Source organism: Taurulus bubalis, assembly GCF_910589615.1.
Source record: "Taurulus bubalis genome assembly, chromosome: 14".
NCBI lineage: Eukaryota > Metazoa > Chordata > Actinopteri > Perciformes > Cottidae > Taurulus > Taurulus bubalis.
The window spans coordinates 20,461,871-20,486,897 of NC_136602.1; the positions used below are offsets into that span (position 1 = coordinate 20,461,871).

General features: G+C 43.5%; 2 protein-coding genes across 5 annotated transcripts in view; one reads left to right on the plus strand and one right to left on the minus strand.

The window, feature by feature from the left end:
• Window positions 1-1,206: 1,206 nt before the first annotated feature.
• marchf5 (membrane-associated ring finger (C3HC4) 5) lies at window positions 1,207-24,262 on the minus strand. Of its 2 annotated transcripts, XR_013771130.1 has the most exons (7): window positions 24,062-24,262; window positions 15,381-15,583; window positions 5,560-5,690; window positions 5,099-5,282; window positions 3,974-4,140; window positions 2,597-3,031; window positions 2,338-2,347 (listed from the first exon to the last, which is right to left on the minus strand). XR_013771130.1 is itself a non-coding variant. In XM_079229680.1 (6 exons), exons 1-6 carry the CDS (start codon window positions 24,103-24,105, stop codon window positions 2,915-2,917), a joined length of 846 nt encoding a protein of 281 aa, XP_079085806.1. In that variant the 5' UTR covers window positions 24,106-24,262; the 3' UTR covers window positions 1,207-2,914. The 2 variants fall into 2 exon arrangements, 1 of the variants encoding a protein (XP_079085806.1); XM_079229680.1 differs by having other exon boundaries at window positions 1,207-3,031.
• Window positions 24,263-24,644: 382 nt separating this feature from the next.
• cpeb3 (cytoplasmic polyadenylation element binding protein 3) overlaps window positions 24,645-25,027 on the plus strand; it is a gene marked incomplete at both ends in the record, with an annotated part of 31,415 nt that continues 31,032 nt past the window's right edge. For 2 of the 3 annotated variants that reach the window (XM_079229345.1, XM_079229344.1), the window contains one exon: window positions 24,687-24,726. In XM_079229345.1, the coding sequence (XP_079085471.1) occupies window positions 24,687-24,726 (40 nt within the window). Of the gene's footprint in view, window positions 24,727-25,027 lie in introns of all 3 variants that reach the window. The other variant, XM_079229343.1, reaches the window with a different exon arrangement.

Here is a 25,027-nt window from a genome sequence, read left to right on the forward strand (position 1 = left end):
GTTCATAGGCTAAATATTGTTTGAAAATGATAATGGCCTCTGCAGGAACGAATACTAGATGCTAGACTAATTAGGAAATCAATAAACATCGACAAGCGTTTCAACTTTCTTAAAAATCTAACTTGTGTGCCGTTGTTTACAATCTTCCCCCGGTGCTCCTTAAACTCTCACCTACTTTTTTACAAATTTCAAAAAACTAATTTAATTGAAAAACATTAATCAATGATATCAGTCACTGATGCTACCTGGTCACATGTAATCATTTATTAACCATTTATTCATCTTTTATTCACTTTATTAATTGTATTCCTTATTTATTCCTTAATTTTGTGTTTAGTAGTTTGTGTTACAAAAAAAAAGTACATTTAAAAACATTTTTGACTTGTAAAGTAGTTAATCAAACTTCATTTGATGTGTGTGTATAAAATAAAAGCTGCCAGCGACCCTCGGATCATGAGACTAATTGATGAACATCAGTGGGCTTTACAATCTATACACAGTATTATTTTGTATTGGGAGAGCTGGGAGGTCACGGTGACCTTGACCTTTGACCACCAAAACGTAATCAGTTTGTCCTTGAGACCAAGTGGACGTTTGATCCCAATTTGAATAAAGGGAATGTACGGACAAAACCCGAAAAACATAACGCCTCCAGCCACGGCTATCTTCTCTGCAGGGGCATAATAATATATATGGTTGTTATTATTATATGTTAATAGAAATAGAAAATGCTCCTACAAAGTGTTTGCAGTTTAGTAATCAGGCATGACATTTACTAAAACACTTATTTACATTATATTCCATTTCTCTCCAATAGATTCCCCTAAATGCTACACTGTTCCTTAAAAAAAAAATAGTCATGGAGTAAATACACCGTTACATTAGATGAAGGAGGCCGGTAGATTTACTAGTTAAAACAGAATGCTAGTAAGAATATTGGTTATGATAGGCGACATTAGACATCCCGGGTACTGTCATCAAGGGCCTCCACCCTTTTGACGCTTGCTGGGCATCGGTGGGTCACTTTGATTCATCCCTAAACCTTTGATATAATAATATAAGCATGTTAGTGACTAGTGGCACTAGGTATTACAGACTAAGAGGGCAGTAAAATACCTTAAGCTTTCTCCAAAGAACACTGGAATGGAACATCATGTGTGTATTTAAATGAAACGCTTCACAAACAAGCTCAACACATGCGCCTCCTCGTTGGAAAAATACATTTATTCACAGAACTTATAGCGTAGAACTCTAAAAGTCAGACGTCTCTTTTGGCAGAGTGTAGATCCGAACAGTGAATCCACCGGAGGCTGGAGGCACAGTTCATGTGTGCGGGTTCAACATGACACGTCTTTTTTGGTTTGCTGGCTCGCTTTGAGAGGCAGAAAACAAAGTTGGGAATCAGCTCGTAGCTAATAGTTCATCACATCTCTCCCAATGATTCAAAAATAAACCCATTAGCTAACATGTAGTGCTGTGTTCTGATACTTGAAGAAAAACAAAAAAAGCTTTATTTTCACACATACCACAAGGCAGTAGTGTTGTAATGTTCTGGGTTTTAGGATTTCCACCGCTACCCCAATACGCTCTTATTTTGTAGGGACGTAATTCAAATGTTACATTAAAATGTAATCTTTTGAAAGACTATGTCCCCTTTTTATTGGGGATGTCCAACAAGTTTTTATTTCCTACAATAGAAAAGGCAATTGAGGCGTCGGCAGGAACACAAATAAAAAAAACCTGTGCAAACAAATCCCAAACTATCTGCACAGCTAAATATTGATAGTAGTAAGTGAGAAGATATGGCTTTCGTCATTCAGCTGAACTGAACCTTTTCACTGTTGCCAAGAGCCCTGCCAAAAAAAGGGGGGCGAAAAAATAAATAAATAAAAGTGGAATTGTAGCTTAAATAAAAGTCCACACTAAAATGTGTGTCTGCTTTCAGCAAAGTTTGACATCTTCCAGTGAAAAGTGCTGCGTCCAAACTCACGAGTCACCCAAAGCTTTTGAGCTTTTACAGTCCCATCGCTGTGAGGAAAAAAAAAAAAAAACAAGCTCAGAGAGGATCGAAAGCTTCCATGTCATCTATCCGCCCAGTGTCGTCACGGCAACAGGCTCGACCAGATCTGCAGCTTCTTTGATGAGCAATCAAAAGCATGTTTTGCTTTGACAATCAATGTAAAAATTGCCAAGGCATGTGAGCAACAACAAAACAATCCTTTCAAATTGTGCAGGGTCTAAATGTTCCTGTGGTCAGCGTGCACTCCTTACAGCGGCATGAAGATCCTCAACATCTCCAAAACATGGGCCGGTTCCCTCTCAAGTCCTCCTGGTTGTGGGTAATGTACTGCATCACGATTCAGAACACATTTTATTGATTTATCAATACATTCTACACACTGAACAATGTAAACCCCTTAACATTGGCAAAGGAGGCTCTTTCCAATCTGCAAAATATAAAACAATCATTTATTATTATTATTATTATTATAAAACTTTCTAATTACACATGCCCCGCTTTTGTTTGTTTAAAATACAGTAAGTTTAATAAGTATTAGATATGGGGTTGTTGAAGCCCACCCACCAGAAGACTCACAGCCTCGTTCTGTGTTCATGTGGCACTGCAACACAAGCTTCAGTTTGTGTCCACAAGTCTTATTATCCGTCTTCACCTTACAAAAGCGTCAGGAGTTACAAAAAAACAACAACAATGTGGCGGCGGGTTCGGGGACACCTTCGCATGAATGTCCGCGAAGGTGCAGCGAGTCAGGTAAAGGGTGAGGAGTGAGGAAGAGGAGTCGGTCTCACCAGCACTTCCTGCACTCGCCACCGGGGGAGGTGTGTGTGTCTGTGTGTGTCTGTGTGTGTCTGGTTGGTTGGTCCGGCCATCCTCCGTCAGGACTGCGGCGCCTCCTCAGGCTTCCTCCTGCTCGGGGAAGTTGAGGATCTTGCGGTGGGCTTGCCTCAGGTACTGCTGCTGCTTGAAGTACACCTTAAACGCCCCCTTGATGGCCACAAAGGCAATGCCTCCCTGTAGGAAAAAACAAAATACAGTGTTGAAAGAGGGCTTAAAGGCTGATTCAGCAACCTTCATTCACGAGCAGCTTCGGTGTTTATGTGGAAACTGTGACGTGTGGAAAATCCCAACAAATAATGGAGCAGGAGGCGGCGCTCTAACCGGCAGAGTTGCGATGAGAAGGTTGATAAGGCAACGGAGTCCATCTGCTGTGCCGGCAACTCGTCACACTTTGATATAATCCCAAAATCCTCAACAAAATGCAACGCAGCCAAAACACAGCTGCCCGTCTGCTCACAGTGTCCCGTACCCATAGAGACCACCATTTCATTTGTCGACTGATTCGTTTGTTTGAGAATTATCTGTCGCATCTTGCTCCAATATGTGCACTTCAAGTTACTTTTGATTAAAATGACAAAAATTAACAAGTGATTCATTGTTAATATTTGTGCCTTTTCATTTTTCTATTATTCTATTATTCTATTTTCTATTATTTGCATATGGGTATTTGCTGTAAAAAGATCAATTGTGATGGTTCTCGTGTTTTCCTTTTGAACAAAGCAGCAAATGTGCCTCTGTTAATATGCTTTAAACTCAGTGTGGACTGGTTCCGATGACTTGCTTTAAGCGGGGCCGAATGATGACGGTGACTTGCAACGCTTTCCGCCCTCAGCCGGTCCGTCACTCGCAGACGAGGACCGAGGGTTCAGTGGCGTCGCATGAACCACTCCGCTAACCGCCCGTTCTCACCACTAGGTTTTTCATATTGTGCAGTCAACACTGGTACCGGAGTCATTGACTAAATGGCATTGCTGCCGCGTACGCTTCAAACCAGAGGAAGCAGAACAAACAGGGAAGCATGTAGAAAGTACCGTTTAACCCACTTGAACCTGCAGAATGACTTAGTACTCAGTACTCGTGAATCATATTAACCGGCTATAAACCAGCTGTACCCACCAGGATGGTCCTCTGCAGGTTGGAGTTGACGCTGCTGAACATGAGCTTCCCCACGATGGTGGCGATGGTGGGGAAGACCAGAGCGCCGCACAGGATCCGCGTTGCCGACACGTGGTCCGCCAGGGGGCTGGCCTCCGCTGGGATGCGAGGAACTGGGCAGCCAATCCCTGCAGAGACGCAGACGGAGAGCAGCAGGGAGCCAGTTGAAACGGACATGTATGTGATCGCAGCCGAGGGAACAGCTGGTCGATTAAGCAAACAGTCAGTTGAGCGCGCCGGGGAGGTGGAGGGATGATGCAATGAGCATAGAGCGGTGGCAGCGACGGGTTCTGTGATTAATGAACAGGTGGCAAAGTCCAGAGTTACTGTGTGAATAAGACGCACCTCATCACAAACAGGGTTGCCGAGTTACCGACACCCTGCATCCTGCATTTAACTGGTTTTGCGTCATTAGAGGTTGTGGCAATTCTGACTCATCGTTAGGATCCATTCTGACTCATCGTTAGGATCCATTCTGACTCATCGTTAGGATCCATTCTGACTCATCGTTAGGATCCATTCTGACTCATCGTTAGGATCCATTCTGACTCCTGTGACCATGTGACCTCTGATCAATGAATGGGTCGCTTACTTTACAAAACAGTTATTTGATCAAAATCATAGCAAAGGAAGGCTCAACTCCAAAAACATGGAGGCAAAATGTTATCCACTGAACATTTCTAACTGCATGTCTGGTATCTTAAAGAGTCTCGACAGTTTAGTATGCACGTTGGCATTCATAGGTGATAGGTTATCACGGCATTCAGTGTTTTGTAGAAGAAAAGAAGTGCCTAAAGACGACCAATAAGGACGGCAATCAGTAGTACTCAAGGTTGTTCAGAGTAGTAATTTTGCTCATTTGAAACTGAAAAACATATGTATTCGTTTTAGCTTTTTAAATTACTATGCTGTTAGTTTACCATTTCCCCGCAGTGGAGGCTGTTTTCTAGCTCACGCTGCTGAACACAGTTACGGCTCCGTCCCATAACCACAGCAACAAACAACAAGAGCAACATTTGATAAACGCTCCACATTGCCGACACGACGAGTACGTTTTGTGGGAGCTACCAGAGTGCGTGTCCTGACCTGGGAAGATGCTGTTGAGGATCTGCAGCTTGTTGCAGTACTTCCTCCACAGACGCAGGACGTAGTCCTCCCAGCGGATCATCTTGCCGAGGATCAGCATGACGGGGATGGTGGGCAGGCCGATGAGCAGGAACAGAGGGTCGGCCCGCTCCATGACGTCCAGGCCCTCCTTATGGCCCACCACCTGGAGGGCGGAGGGGAAAGCTACTAAACTGGTTGACTTTCATCGACACTGACTGACAGATAAGAGAGCAATAGGGGAGCACAAAAATACTATTGTGACTTGACCGGTGATAAACCTAACCACGTGCATTTTATTTGCAGTTTTATAAAATGGACAATTTCCATATGGAAATACATAAAGTGCTTTCGCCAGCGCACAGGATCGGTCAAAGTCACAACGCGACTAAACAGACCTTTCATGAACCCAAAAACCTCTCAGGAGGGATCAATGGCCACACCTGCATGACAGTGACGGCTCCGTAGGTGACTGCAGTCCAGTAGATGGAGCCCACCATGATGCCGGCAGCGGCGAAGGGGCCGGCCTTAGAGATGAGCCGGTCGGCCAGGTCCAGCACGTAAACCACGGGACCTGGTGGAGGAAAACAGCTTAGAGTGAGGCCAACTTGTACACAACCAACTCTTATATTGGCAATAAAGTTATTTCTTAGCGCTACATAGCCCGAGTGATAATGGATTTTGGAGACTGATACACATATTGGCTCAAACTCCCAAAAATCAATAACTATATATCATCTGTCAACAATCGTGATATACATCCCTATGTTTTTTTTTCCCCAGAGAATTTTACCCTGGGCGGGACATTTTTACAGCATGTAAATCAACTTGTGGGCCGCTACAAGGCCGGTTCAGATGTCCAGTTCTAGCGCCGTTACAGCCGACTTGAACGGCTACATTCATAACCTGTGCGCCCGTTTCCGTACATAATGATCCGGCTCACAGAATGTAGATTCCGTGTATAAGCTTGTCATTGGCCGCCTGTTGAAGCTGGAATTCTTCTCCCTTCGGCTATCCATTTAGCAAGGGCTGCATTGTGGGCTTAGTTTTAAAAGAGGGAACAGGGCGACTGTGGCTAAGTGGTTAGCATGCCCGTCTTTCAATCAGAGGGTTGGAGGTTCAAGACCCCGGCCCCGCTAGTCCATGTCGTTGTGTTCTTGAAGACACTTAACCCCTAATTGCTCCCCGTTGCTGTGTCTGTGGTGTACAGAGCAAACATGTTAGTTGCTTTGGATAAAAGCGAGCACAATGGCACAACAAATAAGTTTATAGTTGATGTCACAGTTTGCCATTTGATAATATATCAAAGTCTATTATATTTGTACACAGTCTGAAATGTAGGAAACAAACATTTTATTTTATCTTTAGCAATATTATGACAATATCTGATGGACTGCTTTAATACACTTTTTATTTAATCCTACTGAATCAGAGCAAAAACAGATTTAGGTAAATCCACACAAACATCCCGTCACTGGCGAACATTCAAAGGCCTCTGTGCTGCCGTGCCAATGAACAGGGCGAGTGAACAGCATGGGGTCACCAGTCTGCTGCAGGGAAAACAACTGCTGGATAGAAACGCACTTCAGAAAAGGTTGGACTGACAGGTCAAGTGAAACGCTGTGTGACCTAGAACCACAACGTTCCAGTAAACAGTGAAAGAACTGGAGACACAAGGAAGCTCACACTGAATAACCACCAGGTGGTAAGGCAGCCTTCCAGCGCAACAACAACAATTAAAATGACAACAATGCAGTCACGTGAAATAAATAAAAGGACTACCGGTATGTAACAGAAGGTGTGCACCAAACCTGGCCTGCGTCAGAGCTATTGACAGACAGGAAGGCGCTTCTCAGGCATGTAACACGTAAAACAAAAGGATTAACCTGAAGTCCAAGCATGCCTTCAGAAGAGCCATGTGACTGACCTCAAGAGCAGGACCTTGACCTTTTTCTTTTTTTTTAAATTCTATTCTCTGCTGCTTTCTCCTGGTATTCAAAGCTGACTTGAGGGAAATCATTCAATATTTACAGGAAGGCAACCTGATTTCCTCACTCAGACAGACTCATCCACATCCTATTAATAGGTAGCCCAGGAGTCAAGAGGGAGGAGAGCGGGGTGGGGCCGCTACACAGAACCCGGCAGAGCAGGCCTCTCCGTGTGTCGCAGCGCCGCAGCAGACCAACTGCAGTCTGGAGACAGACCAGGGAAAAAACCCAGATTCTCAAACCCATTCTCACGACCGAGTAGGCGAATCAACGGTGTCCTACATTTACAGAACTTTATTTCAAAGTAGAAACCGTTCGGGATGTTTCACAAGAGATTTGTCATTGACATGTTTACAAAGCGGTTAGCGTTAATACGCAGATTTCTGTTCAGTTCACAACGACAATGGTGGCAGATGTACAACTTTGAAATGGAGGACTCATTTAGTCAAAAAGAACTAAGAATTTAGAGCCTGACGCACAAAAGCAGGCTTCTCATCCAAGAGACGTATTTGATAGTAATTGTTTGCATCTCCAAGCAGTATGTGAGACCTTTAATGTTACACCAGTAAAAGGTTATTGGGGGGGGGGATGGACTAATGCATTTGGCAAACATAACACTTCCACAGGTTTTGGCTGGGGTTGCTGGAGAGTGAACTCCCTCAAGTCTAATGAGGAGCAGGGCAGAGCTGCTAAAGTTAGCCTGCACGCCCCGGTGGGAATAATACTAGTACACAGCAGATGTGCTAGTTATAGGCGGGGCTCTGCAGTCAAGTAACTACTCACTGTAGAGTAGTAAGATAGTTCGCTGGAGTTGAATGTGTTTGAATCCAAAGCGTGACTTTCCCAACTAGAAAATAAATCCGGACATAAACTTTGATTGTTACCTATTTATGATTATTATTTTGAAGTCAGGCTTTAATACAAGTTCTGACAAGTAAATATATGAATATAAAATATTCACCAGCAAAGTGGTTTGAATGTCATTTCAAGTGGCCTTAAAAAAAAGAAAGAAGAAAAAACAGTGCCGAGTCATTGTTCCTTGTGAAAGCAGGACTTGGTTCAAAAACACTTTCCCCTCTGGACGTGTCAGCAGCAGATTGATACAAAATACCATCCCATTCACGCTACATGGCTGGTGTACAGAAAGTAAAAACACAAAAAAAAGAACACAAGAAAAAAAAAAAACGGGCTTAAATCCCTTGGCGTTAAAGGACGACTGTGCTGCAGTTTGTTACGGGCGTTTGGCAGCGAGATCACCTCATCTCAGACTCATCAACTGAGACGTGGACAGATTTAATGCAAACACCTGAGCGGATGTGTTTTCATGAGCCTGCGAAGGGAATTAGCCTACACACACACCTTGAGTGTAAAAAAAGGGTAGCGCCGTTCTAAAATAAGTCTCTGTGGGTATTTTGGGGTTATGGGTTTTCACATAAGACTGACTTTATCAAGCTGTTTGCGCAGCCCAGGCCACCGTGAGGCTGTTAACCCTTAAGCACTCGACGAGCTGTACACAAGTCAGCCACTGTTACCTTGTGCACCCATTTCTGCGGCCGAGTTTCTTCGTGAACGCAAAGTTTCGAGCACAGCTCAGTGCAGCATTATACCCCTCTCCCTTTCCCTTTCCCTCCCGGCCTTTTGACGCTTTCCAGAGCTCATTTTCACTGCACCTGTTTTCGGCAGCCAGATTGATCTCGCATTAAAATGCCATATTTTGATGACAGCGTTGGATTCTCTTCCACTTTCTCCCTGCTAAGCATTACACCACCGCCCAGCCGGAGGGAACTGGGTCGCCCCTTAATGGCTGCTGGCAGGATGGAGAGCTGAGCAATTCATTTCAGCCCCTGGCAGCAGATTCCATAATTAAGATAATTAAAAAGAAGGGGGCGGGGGGTGCAATCCCTCAGTAGTGGGCACGCATGCTGGCACACTGGTGCAGCTGGCTTGTTTACTCTCTCTCTCTCTCAAAAAAAAAAAGGAGCAGCAAGGACACGGTGTCCTCAGAGTTATATTGCCGGCCAAATTGGCATGATATGCAGCAGGTGCTGGTGGAAAGAGGGAACAGAGCAGCATACAGCGTCCCTGCTCTTTGTGGGCCGCAGTGTTGCCGTCTTCTGCATCCCCCGCACCACAAGTCGGTAAAAATAATCAAAACCTGGGTTAATAGAAAAGGTGATCTGTGACTGCGGATCAACCCCGCATCTGATCCGGTGGCAGGCAGGGATCCCACCCCTCGGAGCCAAACACGAGTAATGCCCTTTAAGCCGCTAGAAATGAGCTGGCCTCGGCAGCAACCCGGAGAGAAAATAACTACCGTGGCACCTTCCAAACCGTGATCCCCGTCTCTACCTATCCGCGGCTGCATCGCCCAAACAGAAAACCGTCATCCCTGTGGTGTTGTCACCAAGCTGCGAAATTGCTATTATTCTGAGGGCTAATTAAAGCCGCGGCAAATACCACAGTTCATGCCACTAAAATGATATTCACAGGGAAAAACAAACACCCGAGCTTTAAAAGTTTTAAAAACAAAAACTTGATACGCATGGAGCAATCGGCTGTCTGTACAACAAGCCCATCATAAATACTGGGTCGCATCGTCTGTATAACTATATATAATAAAAGGATAAAAGAATGGGGAAAGGAGCACTGCAGCAGCGATGCAGCAAAACAGACAACGCTGTACTCCTCCTGCTCACTTTGAAGTGCACTAATGCCCAGAGCTTCCTGCAGCTAGAGACCGGAACTCCTCCGACGGCACAAATAAAATCCCAGCTCAGAGAATGGAGAGAATTTACTTTTTTGCATTCATTAGTAGTATTCCTAATATTCATCAAGCATGCACCAAGACATATTGAAGGCCCTTCTGCCTGTGTAACTACTGATTACAATGCTGGAAGATGTTCCCCAAACATTTAACATTTACAGCAGAGTAATGGAAAATCACGGTCACAATGAGGTAAAGTCCATCTATTTGGTCCTCTAAGAAACAAAAGTAGTGCTTTGCAAATGCGGTTTGACCCCCCAGGTGGACATCATGCAAATCGTCCGGTAACTTTTGCATGCGGTGCTCCTGCAGGAAAGGATCAGGTCTGAGGCACATCCTGTTCCTTAAAGATCTAGGAAAGGCCACCGTCACAGACATGACTTAAAAATGGAGCGTTTAAGCCACAGGGAAACACTGGGGGACAGCCGTGATTGCACAGATTCATCGGCAGCGTTACTCCACTCATTTCCTCCTCTGCTCTGTCAGCCTTTGATGAGCTTGCTCCGTCAGCTCGTCCCGCCGTGACCCAATTTCCCTCTCACTCCCCTCACCCAGACACATCCAGGAGTCTCTTCGTTGCTGTCTGACGCTTGCTAATGGCATTCGGGGAAAAGACACCTTTCCCTGTGGATCAAGACCCTCCTGGGCAAACGCAGCAGGCTGTGCACAAAACAACCGCATTGCTCGACTTCCTGTCCCTATACGTTCAGCTGCTGGGGGATCAAAATAACCTTGTAAGGTGTTCAGAACATGCTGGCTGGAATTCCCTCGACTTCAAATAGTTCTGGCTTTTGCACCTGAACAACTCAAGTTGGTTACCGGCTGCGATAAACAGTCAGGTAAATTAATTAACCGGGCCACGATGTTGACCGGCTAAACTGGTTGGATGACCAAGGTATTCAAGCGATGTTGGTACCGCTGGGTTAGACACTGAAATCAACAGGTGGTTTTTGGTCCAAGAGTAAATATACAAAGCATTTTGGTGCTAATGAGGGCATTGTCTTACCGGGAAAGAGTATCACACAGTCCGTTTGTCTTTCCTCAGTTATTTTGTTCCTCATGCTCCTGTGTATGAACGAATATTTCATTTCCTAGTCACAGAGCGGTTAGCCGTCAACTAATCACTGTAGTAGTTAGTTTAATTCATAAACGGTGACATTCAAAATCTAAATCAACATTCAAAGGAGGGTTTTGCACGTCTATTCGTTCCGTTTACATTTAAACTCTGTATTAGATAAATATCAAGCCACACTGATATTAGAGTTACATTATTTGTAGAATTAGATTCCCGTGGTGGCTGTGTAGTAGTGGTGTGCGGGTTGACATTGTATGGAAAACTACCCCTTCTCCTCACTTTGCCTCTCTCAAAGCACACGCGCAAAGAGAGTGCCTCGGTGCTCAGTCCTCACCAACGTGCATGTTGACGAAACAGAAGTTATTCATTGAAAACCGATCATTCACGAGAAGCAGTCTGTACGTCAGATCCACTACAGCAGTGATTCTCAACTGGTGGGTCGCAGGCCTTTGCTTTAAAAAAAAAAACGGCTCTGGTTTCAATTTGTTTTGCACTTGTCCCTCCATGTTTTCAGCAGCGTGTGTCAGGTTGGGTCAAACCATCCTGATATGGGGAGACTGAGTTTAGGATAATTAAATTAAACAGCCTACTGAATATAAAATCCACAACTGATGGCGGTGCCTGCATGACAAAAAAAACTCTTGGGTCGTGGGGAGAATTGAGTGCTGCTTAATTTTCTGTAAAGCACAATGGTTTTTCAATATTCAGTACCTACTGATGATAAGAAAAGTTCATTTTGTATATATGAATCCTTTTGAATTTGTGGAGAAGCTGCTCCTCAAGACAGTGACTTGTTCCATAGTAAAATGTTTGTCATAGATTCAGTGAGTGAGTATTCTCAGTTAAAGTTAGGTCATTTGAGTCTTTTTGAAACTACTTCTTAGTTGTTGGACTTTTGTTTGTGCATGAAAGCTGTTGAGGGTTTAAAAATGGCTGAAGATTCTGAATAGTTATGTTTATTTTAATACCTCGTGTCCTGAAGATGCACTTTTTTTTCAAATGCAGCTAATTGAGTGTAAAATGGAATAGTTCCCTCTCTAGCATCGCCACCAGCTGCTCGTTTTGGTTTATCATTAAACTTGTTTTTGTGTTGGCATACATGTCCTGTACCATCTCAGGTTCAAACTGCACCATCTTTTCATTAAAGAAATTTGAGAAGTTGAGAATGTCCCTCGATTTGGGTGGCGGCTTGTCATTCAGGTGTGATGGTGGGTCCCGGAGCCAGACCAGTTGAACCACTGCACTACAGGTTCCTAAACCCCAGAGTTTTCACCGTCTTAATAATGATGAATCCCATTGTCTGTGTTAATTAAAAGGTGTGTGTCAGTTAATCATGAAGGTAAACGCCCTGCCAATCCTCATTAAAAGAGCCCGAGACAGCAGCAGGGCTGCATGTAAATTGAAGAGAAAAGAACGGTTGTCTAAAGCGGTTGGAGCACTGTAAATCCAAAGTTTATAATATTGAGTAGTCGGTAAATCAATAATCAAGTAAAATGAATGATATTGAAATAGAGTGTATGAAAATCAAATCTGGTAGCGATAACTGATCATAAATTATGTTGGTAACCACACAAATGTCTAAAACCATGATAATATTAAATACAACTAAAGACATGTTGAATCAGACCTCACTATACATCACGCTAATGTACAGTGTGGCGGGAAACAAACAAACAAACACTGGTCCAGACTGACTATAAGAATTGTAAATCGGTTGGCTTATTACGAACCAGCGGACACACTATTTATTAACTTAAAAGCTTTAAAACATTGCGATCTAGTTAGTCTGAAAACTGCAGAGCACAACATCAATAGCTTCCTAAATTCGTTCCTAGCGGACGGTATAAAAACACGGTTTTGTGTATGTTTAACTGAGGCTTCAACTGAAGAGAAACACAAGTAAAGTCAAAAAAAGAAAAAGGTAACACAGGCCTCCGGCTGCAAGTGTAGAGCCCTCAATAAATGAGCATGGTGGTGGCAAAAGACTGCTGTATCACTCTGAGGGCGCCATCAGTCAGCAGATCAGCAACAGTTAAGAGGAAGTTCTCTTACAAAACAAACCGCTTGGGCATTTGAACACATGACAGAACACAAACTTGAGTGTGAGCGTCAGAAGCCGATGAGCTTGAGGTTACAGAATTGTACCTTCTGGACTACAACTCGCTGTTATCTAAAACAAAGAGCTGGCTGAGGATAATGACACAATGAGGTGGCATGCTGTGAGAAAAACACTGATCCAATGTGTAGAAAATCATGACTTTAAAAAGCTACCGCGTGAAACAAGAGACTCAATTCATGGCTCTTAAAGCCAGAGCATGTGAGTGAGACTAACATTAGATCGCACAAACATGTTTGTGAAAAAAAGAGTCAGATGAGTTCTCCTGACAAATAGAATCACATTCAATTTAGCAAATCTGTTCAGTCCTTTAGAAGGTTATCTTTGATTTAGAGTTAACATTTTTCAGCCATTTCTAAATCCTCTTATGTTCTGGTAGAGGCAAGTCAGCATTTCAGTTGTTGAAAATGTGCACACATGTTAAATACTTGAATATAAAAAAGGAGGAAAAACCAACTGAATGTATGCTGGCTTTTCTGATTAGATTCAGCGTTATAAGTAGAATGCAATTATTAGAACAGGGTGACCATTCAGGTTCCCTCAATGTACTGCAGATATAAAAACACAAATGGGGGAAATTCTGCAAATCTACTTGGGTGACCCAAATAACATCTCCAGCCTGTTTGTCTCACACTACCAACCAATTTCCCCCACTCATAATAGTTTTGCAATGTCTCCTTCAGACATGCGTTGTGTCCTCAAACAGATGTGGCACAATTCTTTCTTTCAGAGCAGGCCTGTTGGATGGCTCTACTGGATGGTATTTATACCATCTCTGCATGTAAGAGTTAATAGAGCACTAATTAGCAGTCCTACTGGGACCTGTGAACCAATTAACACACCCGTAAATAAAAAAAAGGAACAGGCCTGGCAGACACATTCCCAAACACCCAGCAAACAGCCATGTGCCAATAACCAGCTCGCAGAGAGGTGCAGGCATCCATCGGGTCATCTACCTCGGAGCAGGAAGCCGAGTCAAACATTCTGATTATGGAACCAAAGTGACCGACCCGCTCGGCCACTATTAATATACATGAACCTGTTTACCAGCCCGAGCCAGGCCTCTCACAGACTAGCATTGTCTCAAATTGCAACTTCTCCCTCTTTGAGGTTGAACTGGCAGTGGCCCAGTGGCTGATGGGGAGACTCAGTGACAACTGTGGACTATTAACTTTAAATGTGTCCAGGTTTTGGTATTTGGCTGTAAAAAAAAGAGAAACGCTAGCAAAAGGGTAAAACTATGGTTTTCTTTTTTTGCTGTACCTAGAATATGTTCAACAGCATGAGGACCGGAGGACTGAGAAACGGAAAAGGGAGGAGGTTCTGGCCAAGTAAACATGGACGTGTACGCTGTATGTTCACTAAATGAGTCATAGCTGGTTTGTATGGGAACAATTGAAACCCTCGTCACTCCGACTCGTCAGGATAATTGAGGTGGCCACTTCTCTAAACTGCTGCTGGTCGATCAGCGCTGTGTAACAAACGAGCGCCCTTCTGTTCCTAGTCAGGCTGAAAAGGAAATATTTACCCAGATCGCCACAGAACCGTAGCTGGTTTTAGGAGTAAATAAACATGCACTCAGGAAAGACAAACTGAATCGCTCTCAGAGCTTTGGATACAGTTGCAGGCGGCAGCTATTTAGAGCTTCATGGAAATACGCTCTCTAGTGCCGCTTCAATGTTGACAACTTGGTAGAAAAAAAAGAGACATTACATTTGTCAATACAACAAATTAAATCCAGAAGTGCGAGTTGGAAACTTTTTGGGGGGTTTCTCAATCTATTTTAGTGCTATGCAGCAGCCTTTTTCACCGTGTTTGTTGTTAAAACATCCCTCACACACTTAAGAGTGTGAGATGTAGCATCACACACTATAACATTGCCAGAGTCACAAAAAACAAAAAGCAAAATGAATGCAGCAGAACCAGAGATATTGTCTTTTCTCGATCATGCATTATTTTTCCTCGTCAAAAACCTGCTTACATTACCCACAATTCAACCGCCGAAGGTTGGGCCTGAGCGTTGTTATGGTAGCAGCAGCTTATGTAGGGTCAGGCCTCTAGCTTCACACAGAGCTGAGGAGCGGCTACAGGTCTTTCAAACTCGCTTCCCCCCCCCAACTCTAAATTCCAGACCACAAAAGGCCTGACACAACAATAACATAAATCACATAAAGGGGTACTCGCCAAGACCTGTAAACTGACTTTAATGCCATTTAGCATCAGAATCCAGAGCAAATTTTTCCTTTCAGCCATGCTTACTGAGCAGAAATGAAGCCTCTTGGCCCTAAAAGAAAAACAAAAAACCTTGAGATGCAACTCACCCAGTTTGGGGAAGACGATGAGGTATTCTGCATTGCATTGTGGGCAGGCCACGCGGGCCGTGCTGTTGCCCCGCTGCTTCTCGTCCACCCAGCGCTGGAGGCAGGCCTGGTGAACCCACTTGGTGGAGCCGCGGCAGCGACACGGGCGCACCCACTCCGCCGTGCGGTCATCCTCGTCTGTGGCAAAGCACACCCAGCAGCTCCTACGAACAAACACACCCACAGGTGGGATGAAGACAATGAAGTACATGCACCTAGATAACTGAAGAAAACTAAAAAAAAAAGGCTGCAGATTTTCTAAATGAATCTGACATTGTTTTTGTGGTTGCATTAAATCACACATTTTAAAAACATGTGTTGTCCTAGCACAGGAAGTCTGAATCCAACCATGGACTTTTAAATCATCTGCATGGGCCTGTTGGCTATATAATATGTTGTTGTTTACATACCTACAATTCTCACATTGAGGCACGTGCGTGTGTGTGTGTGTGTGAGATTGGAGGAGCGTGAGCTAAAGCCAGCAGGACTAATGTAATCTTTCATGTCCCCTTTGAGTAAAAAGCACTTCACTTCAAACATAATTCCAAGGTTTGGCTCGACCTTATTTGGAGTTTTTAACCCGAGAAAAGTGTTGGCCATTTAGGGACAATAGACAATAGAAATCAACCACGATCGACACATAAACCTTATAGGCAAACAAGCTGGCGCAGCAGGAAATGTTCAATGCCCTCTCACTAAAAAACAAACAGGCCGGACATCTGGTTACAAGGCGAAGCATTTCCAGGGGATTATCTTTTTAGATCACAATGACGTACTGTTTCTGATTGAAATAAATACCTTTTTGAACCTATATATATATATATATATATATATATATATATATATATATATATATATATATATATATATATATATATATATATATATATATATATATATATATATATATATATATATATATTCTCTCAAAATAAGTTCAACATTCACCGTCCTTCTTTGCATCTAGTTTAAGCTACGACTAAATCACATTGCCAATTAAACCTAAAGTCCCAGTCGTCCCAGTGCCAGGGCACACGATATTCTGATCAACCACAGCTCGGACATTCGCGGGACGGCACAACGGTGCTTGGTTGCAGACAAACTAAGGACACAGTCTCTGGCGTGTGTGTGACATCCAGACAAATGCCTTGTTCTGGACTCAAGCCAAACCGTATTTTAACATCCCCCCCCCCCCCCCCCCCCCCCCCCCCCTCCTCATCTCCTGCCCACAAGCATCCAAACATATCTCTCCTTCCTCTCTTCACACATTATATCCTCCCACACAGTGAAGGTCCTTCTGAGTGAACTGTTGTTCCACTTAAATGAGGCAGGAAGAGTCCCACCTCTTTAAAACGTATGCCTCCTCACTTCCAGGAAAGGAGCCATTAGTATGTTTGGGCCCGTCTGCTGTGCCATCTCCCAATTAATTGGACTCCTTTAGAGAAAAATACACCCGCCGGCTCCATGTCAGTCCAACATCTGGGGAAGTAACCTGATACCCAAGTTCCCTGACCTTACCATAGCGCATCTCCGACTGTGACATTATATTACTTTTCTATAATTAATCAGCTGCATGCGCATGGAAGCTTTATCACCCTTGTGTCTCACTGCATGAGGCGAAGTTCAAGAATCTAAACCAGTGACATTCTTAATTTAGCTGCTACATACTTGAAATTAGTTATAGGTTAGACCTGGATAATGACTGCTACAGCAAAGCCCCTAAACAATGACTAAGGGGTTCCATTGGAGCTAAAAATAAATTTTAAAAAACAGTGGAAATGGAGAAAAAGAACCTGCTCAACTCCAAATGTCAAGATTTTCCTTTAAGTCGCATTCACATTCAATTATGCCTGGGACTACCTTGTTGCTAGGCGATACGCCGAGGTTCAGGGGGCGACTGGCTGTTGCCTTTGACCCATTTACAGCCCGGCTATACGCGTGTGACATTTAGGTTCTCATTTTCATAATCACACTGACCCTTGAACAGTTGGCATTTCACTGGATGGATGAAACAATCATTAGTCGACACAAGCCTCCCATAAACCCTGGCATTAACTCAATGAGTGACAACTAACAGAAACAAATGTTCTTTTCCCCCCTCTATGGGTGTGATTATCATTCACATTTGGTAATTTCTGTAAAGAAAAAGAAGAAAAGATACATCAGCCACACCAATACACATCGCAGGTGACGGTTTATTCCATCACGGACATGCCAGGCTGGTTTAAAAGTGGCCTGTGTCTGATCTGCTAAGCTGTATCGAGAGTTTACGGTTCCATTTCCCCTCGTTATGTTTTTTTGGGGGGGTGCACCTTTTTCTCGGTGGCCAACTCTCGCAGCACTTGTATTCAGTCGTTAGTTCAGTGAATCCCCATAGTACTCCATGTCTATTTTTACAATCCTGCCCCCAGTTGAATAATGGATGCCAAATCTGTGGGCTTCTGTCATCATCACACCGAGGTCTAGGTGTGCTCCGTTACTGGGACCACAGGGGAGCAGATGGGGCTCTTCTGTGAAAGACCGGACGGCCAACTTGGATTATTTGCTCGGGTTGCTGCCTGCCTGCAATGGATAATTTTCCAATACTCCCCTGGTGCTGAATAAAACATGACGATGCAGGAGAGGAGTCTTAGGGTCGAGGCGCTCAGGTGACACGGCCAGCTGAAGGACCGGGACGGGCACACGCAGTGAAGCCGAGTCCGACGGAAACCTTAACCGTCCATTCACACGCCTGTCTGCCATCTTTGCTACTGCCCACCTCCTCTTTGCTTCTGACTGGCATGCGAGTCCGACACTACATGCAGTGCAAATTCACGCATTTCTTTTTGCACTGCAAAGCTGGATGAGGCTAAAAAATTGAAACAGGTGGCCATTTTCTACACGGGGGTGGACGTCTGATTAAAAATAAAAAATAAACACAGCACAGACATTGAAACTGAGGCAGCTATAAAACATGAGGATGCAAAGTTGAGTCGAGCAGCGGACAGATGTCTCCACAAGAGCACGACAGTGGCGAACAAAACCCAGCGCTCCCTTGGATTCCCTGGCTCCTATTGCTGTAACCCAGCCCTGTAGCATGACAGGGACTAATACAACAGCACCGAAATGCTATCCTCTGTGCGAAACCTTAATCTCCAGCTCGCTGTTGCCTCAACCCTGTTTAACAGAACAGTCGGGTAGATAAGCCTGCGCTGCACATGTACAAAATGGTCCGACATATTATGCAACGTGTCCACAAAACACATTTACAACATATGTACACGATAAAAAGAAAGTGAAGCTCAAACCTAGCGACACGTAATGTTGACAAATGCCAGCACACACCAGGCACAATCTCCACGGTTACTGCTTAACAAGGTCTGGATGGTGTCCATAAAAATGTCCTTTTAAAGAACATGAGATCTGATGATGGCGAGTTGCCTGAACCATAGCTGAAGCAAGGTGACCCGCGTCTCAATCACTTATTTACATGTTAAAACAGGCAAACTCGAGTGGGGCTTTGCAGTTTCCACAAGGAAGCTTTAATTCACTTAATCCTAACCGACTGCTTTGAAACTTCCAAAGGCAGGCAAACAGCGGGGTGTGCTTTATCCTTTTTTAATTTTCGCCTCAACAGAGGACATAATTTCAACAGTCTAAGAAAGAGCAGCGCTCTATCAGGAAGTCACACAAACACGGGGAGGGCCTCCGATGGTGGGCTATTGGGGGGATACAGGATGATGGCGTGATTGACACAGCGTACAAAAGATGTGTGATGGCATAGCCACTTCTCATCGTCTCACAAGTCAGGCTCCCGTTCTTTGAGAGGCGCATAAGCCGCCCCACAAAAGGCTTCTTTCACTCAGCAGCGGGTCACGTGACTGTGGGAAACCTGAAGGTTCCTCAGCACAAAAAGGCAGGGCGCAGGAGCACTGGATTCTGTCCCACAAAGATATTACAAGGAAGGGTACGGTCTAGAGGGGGCGGGGGGGGCTTCTCCATGTCTGACTGATTCTACTCAATCACCAACTAGTCTGTGTCAGTTGAACAACAACAACAACCCATGCTGTTTATAGGGGTGGGGGGATAAGGGCCAAAAAATTTGATGTACATCAACGATAAGTAAGCCGGCTAAGGAACAGTGTCCGTTTTGCTGGTTTCGGGTACGATTGAGTCGTACAGCGCCAGTCTCAGAGTTCGTCGAGCTCCGCACCATTTCAGCACTCTGGATAACGCCGCACTGCACAGTCATTATTCTGAAACAACAGCTAAGCAATAGTTACATGGTTCTCGGCCAATAGCTTTGTTGCCGTTTAATATTTTTTGATAGAACGCTTAAACAGACGGTGATCAATGAGCACCAAGAAAGAAAAATAACTACATTTGACCATTTATAAGAGTTGAACAATCAGATGAAACTGTACATTCTTAGTCGGGGACATGCCTATAAATATACAACTATCAAGAGTCTAAGATTAGTACCTTTAATGTGATAGTTATAGTCTCAGGTATTTTCCGCAAGGTCTACAAAATAACAGGGTGTCCTTACAATGTTGTGCAATCAACGACAACTCCAGCTTCTAAGCTTACAACATTTGAATCAACACCTTGTAGACGGTGTCAAAAAAATATATTTTCTTGCAGTCAGTGCATGTATATTGAATTATCGCGTATATAATAGTTTGTCACATAAAAAAAAAAAAAACTGAACAGAAATTGACCAGTATGCAATATTCAGGGAGGTGCGTTTACATTGTTCATCAGAAGTCACAAGTGGGTTAAGTTTGTTTAGCGAGTCAAACTAACACAGGACCCTCTCAGGTCTATTCCTGCTTCAGGCTATGCCATAACAAATTTGTGTACTTCTACAACCCGCAGTGTGAGGTACTGTGACCTCTGTATCATATTACTTGTGAACAGGAGTCCAGGAAAAGGCGTTTATTTACTTTTTGATCGGCCCACAAGTGGCTGGCTTCCAGAGTTAAGACTAACTAGTGGACGATTGCAATCCATAAATCAAAAACGTCTTTTCTGAAAGTCTCCGGAGTTTACATGTATTGTTTGTCGTAAATATTCTAGGAATTGTATTAAAAAGTTGCAAAGCATTGAAAGAAGGTTCTATACGATACAACTCAGAATTTGAGTACGTAAACTGGGTGGCCCTCCAGTTAATAGCTTCTGGTTTAAATCACTCGAGTGTCGAGCCTGCTCCCTAAACCACCTCGCTAAAGACATGTCATTTGGTGTGACCTTTCACTGACGCAAAGGCCCTGCTGCTAAGGTTATTTCTGAAAGCTGCAGGTTACCGAGCCATGAAAGGTCTGCTGCTGATCGGGTATTATTTTCAATGTAAAATAAGTCCGTAACTTAGTTTATCATAACCTAGTATATGAGGAAAATGTAGATACTTTTAACTTCACTTCTTCACTCAACTACAACCACTAATCTAAATGCTGGATCACTTAATTAGAATAAAAGCAATTGAATACCAGAGAGACACCTGTAATAAGTTTAATGTTGGATTGAAACGCAGGAAATGTTTCAACAGCAATCAACCACAATTACATAAAATAGACAGATCAACTATTACTTTGTCCCAACTTTTGTCATGATCAGGAGTTAATAACATCAGTATGACATGATTGTGTTTATTCCACTTCATTTGCATTGTGATCATACAAGAGTAGGCTATGTATACAACTTTGAGCTCTAATTTTAATATTTAAACTTTTTTTGGGTATTTAACAAATAAAATGTCTCAGGCTTGAAGAGAGCCTGTAGACAGTATTGAATAAATGCATGGCTACGTTGCAATTAGCCCTTGTGCAAACACATACTGCACATATTTATATAACTCTTTTTACAGAGAAGAAAGATGGCAACGATTCTGACAACAAAAGCGGACACCAAAAAGAGTAAAACAAGGAGGTTGTGCGTGTGTGTGTGAGCCAATAAAAAAGGTCAGGCTGAATTGAAATGTGTCCGCCACATCTATTTGTGAAACACTGCATTGCAGGGGCAGCTGGCTGCTTGTGGCAGGCCCAGATAAGAGCGCCCGTGGAGTCTTATGTTTGTCAGTGATAGAGGCTGGGTACACAACCCCCTAGAAGCAAGGGGACATGACATACATCTTCCTGCTATCAGCTCCTCAAACACTGCCAGGGTTATTGCGTCTGCTACGCACCAGCAGCACACGGCTAAAGAACATTTCACAGACCTCACATGCCCTTCCCTTCTCTTCTCTTCTCTCTGCTACTGTACCATGTGCTTGGGAAATGGCTTCAAAGTCCAAAGCTCAATATTGACCGAAAGTGCCGCCTCAAATGCATTTTAGTACGTACTGCACGAGCTATCGAATGCCAGCATCTATTTCGAGGGAAGCGGCCAATGTGCTCGACGGACCTCATGTTGCAGCAGAAGATTCTGCTCACATATGATAACGCCTGGAAGAGAGCCACCGTGGCTTTGTCTAGACTTTAAAAAGTGAAATAAAAAAATATCCATGAACCCTGTTTTAAGTCTACATACTGGGTTGGTATGCAATAGCCCAGTCAGTTGTGAAAAATGTTGGCAGTTCATCTACATTTGATTTCAAATAATCACTTCAAGTTTGTGTTTCGCCAGGCATACGAGCACAAAGTACGAACTGTATCACACATTACCTGCCAATTCAAATCATCGTAATTATTTTACCATATTTATGACATATACTTCAATTACCCATCACCCCCACAGTTCTGACACGAGGCATTCAATCACTATAATTTCCTTAACAACACACATGCCAATACAGCAGAAGCACACGCAGATGACATCAACTTTGTTACTTCAACACCTACTTCCATCCTGACGGAACTCCAATACCATATTTGATCTAGCAGATTCACTTATTTTCACTTGCAACTGCATTACGATCAATCGGAACTGTACGTGATGGGTGCTAAAAGGTGCGGCTGCTTGCAAGTAGAAAAGACAATGAAATGCCAAATGCTGTATTGAGTTTTGTTAACCATCAGGGATGTATTTAGATAGATCACTGAACAAAACCAGCATTTTGCAATTTGAAATGGTCTTCATGATTGAAACGCCCGGTTTAACAAACATCACTGAATTATTATCCAGCTTTTGGCCACATAACTATCAAATGACCCTGAACTTAGAGGACGATCACAAGTCCTTGTCCCTAGTTTTGGATTTTGGTGTTGTGGTAGCAGCCCTTTTGTTTTCATGGGGTCCCAGGCTGAGAGCTTTGTAATACGTTCAAAAACACGTCCGATGATCTTCAGCTTGACCTCGGTCGGTAAGAACTTTCTGTGTCGTTGATGTTGACATGTGCGATCCGGTCAAGCTTACCAAAAATGCTAACTGCTCCTCACGCAATTAGCCTTGGCTGGTTGGACCCAACGATTAAACTTCTGACCAGAATAAGCTCTATGAATTCAGATAATAATAATTATTCAACCAAATGCAGTCTTTGAACTGGGTTAACTGTATTCTGCAAATAGAAAGAAGCACAAAGTGTGAAACGTTACCGACAGTTCCTGATGGATCACTCCCCTACATGCAACCATTAAACAATTCAACCTGGAGCTCTGCATTCTGTCAAGCAAGGCTTCAGTCTATCCATAATGTTATCAGGCAACTTATGTCAGCTGTAAAACTTGCCACTACAACACTTTCCAAGGGCTTTAAAGGGAATTCATTAATGTGTGTGCGCGCGTACAGGGATTGGTCAGCTATGACAGATTTTGACAGCATGATGAAAAGCTAAACATGTTCAATCAACATAAATTCTCCCCAACTTTAGCTTTGTTGCAGATCGACCCTCGTATGATTTCATAAAATCTATTCCCATGACGCTTTATGTTTATCAAGTTTGTGGTGCTGAAGTTTTAAACATTGATTTTGCACTTCACTACCTCACAGTGCAGCTCTCAGTCCGTTGCCTAGCGTTTTTCCCTCCAGTTTAGTGTAGATACATTCAGACCTGTGTGACACAAACTTTGTTCATGCACACAATTCAGACATCTTATCAAAGAGTTACTTAGGTTATGGTTATTGCATGTACCCGTGTACGTTTACATATTAGGTTTCTAAAAAAATGGTATTCAGAGTCCCACGTAATGGAAGATAAGCAGAACATTGAGTATCATAATGATCGTTTACTATAAATGTGACATATTCTGGATACAGTCTTCTACTAGCCTTAAGGTCAACAGTTATTAAGGCCAAATGTTTAAGAAGAGTAGCAGATGGAACTCTGACCTTTAGTTTATTTACATGTGACAATGTTTGGGTTAAACATAATATATTGAGTTAACACACACACACACACACAGTGATGATGCGTGTATGGTCATAGTGATGATATGCAGGAAACGTTATTGACATCACCTAACGCAGTGACGTTATGACTCCTATGACAGAGGGAGCAGAGGACGTCCTGTATCAACAAACACGCCATGCTAATCGTTAACTAACGTTCATGAGATTCAGACGGAGTCAGCAGTCCCTATGAGCCGATAACTGCATGTCAAGTCAACGCGAGTCTGAACATTTGGACAAAAAAGACCACCCCACCTCTCCCAAATCTGTCAATCGTAGTGATTTTATGTACAGCTCCGTAGCTTCCATTAGCACGTTAGCCTTCAACTTGGACTCACCTGTCCAAATTCTGCTGCATGGACACTGCACCCTGGTCAGCCATTGTTGTGGAGAAAGCAGAACGAATTGTGTTGTTGGCGAAGCAGACGTACGGAGTTATAAATCAAACATAAAAATGACCCGCCTGTTGATGTGCCGCAGCTGTGGCGAGCGTTCAATCACTTGCTAGCTAGCCGAGTAGCTAAAGCTAACGAGCTAGTTAGCTACATACAGGCCTTCGTGTTGATACGGCGAGTCGGCTGCAAATTAGCCAATTGTTACGCATTAAACGAGTCCGTCACGGTCATGGCCGCCTGGCTTGCGTCTATCTGCGACCGATAAACTATTCCAGGAAAAAAAGAACTATCCTTTTACATCGGTAGCGGCCTCGTTTGTTGTCGCACTGGCGTGTCCGCCTGATTCCATTAGCTGACCGTCTCTGAACGTCAAATAGGATCGCTGTGCGCGTCGACGTCATCAAAACAAGGACGGCGCCGCAAAGGGCACCCTTCCACTCGCAACGGGAAATGTAGTTTCATAACACTTCCCTCCCTCTTATGACCAAAAAATATCAAATTAATGTTCTGAATCCACTCCCTGCCGATGTGCCAAAGAGTGCCACGGCTTCTTGAAGATACAGCCATCATGAAGATGCACATATGGCTACAGAACACATCCAATAGCGGTAAGATGTTTTAATAGGACTACAATATAACTGACAAAGTATTTGCACCACACCTTCGCTGCTTGTCTTTGGCTGAATATAAAAGTATTTGTTTTTATTATGTCAAGTCAAGCTTTCCAGCGAAATGTATCAATTAATATGTAATACTCACACACAAACCATGCACGTGCGTGCGTGTGTGCGCAGGCGTGTGTGAGAAACGCTGTTACTATAATCCATCACCAACTGTATTGTTGCTCCTTCAACGAGTTGTCTCGAGCTTTGAAACTGATGTTCTTTTTTTTACCACAGCAGTCATGAA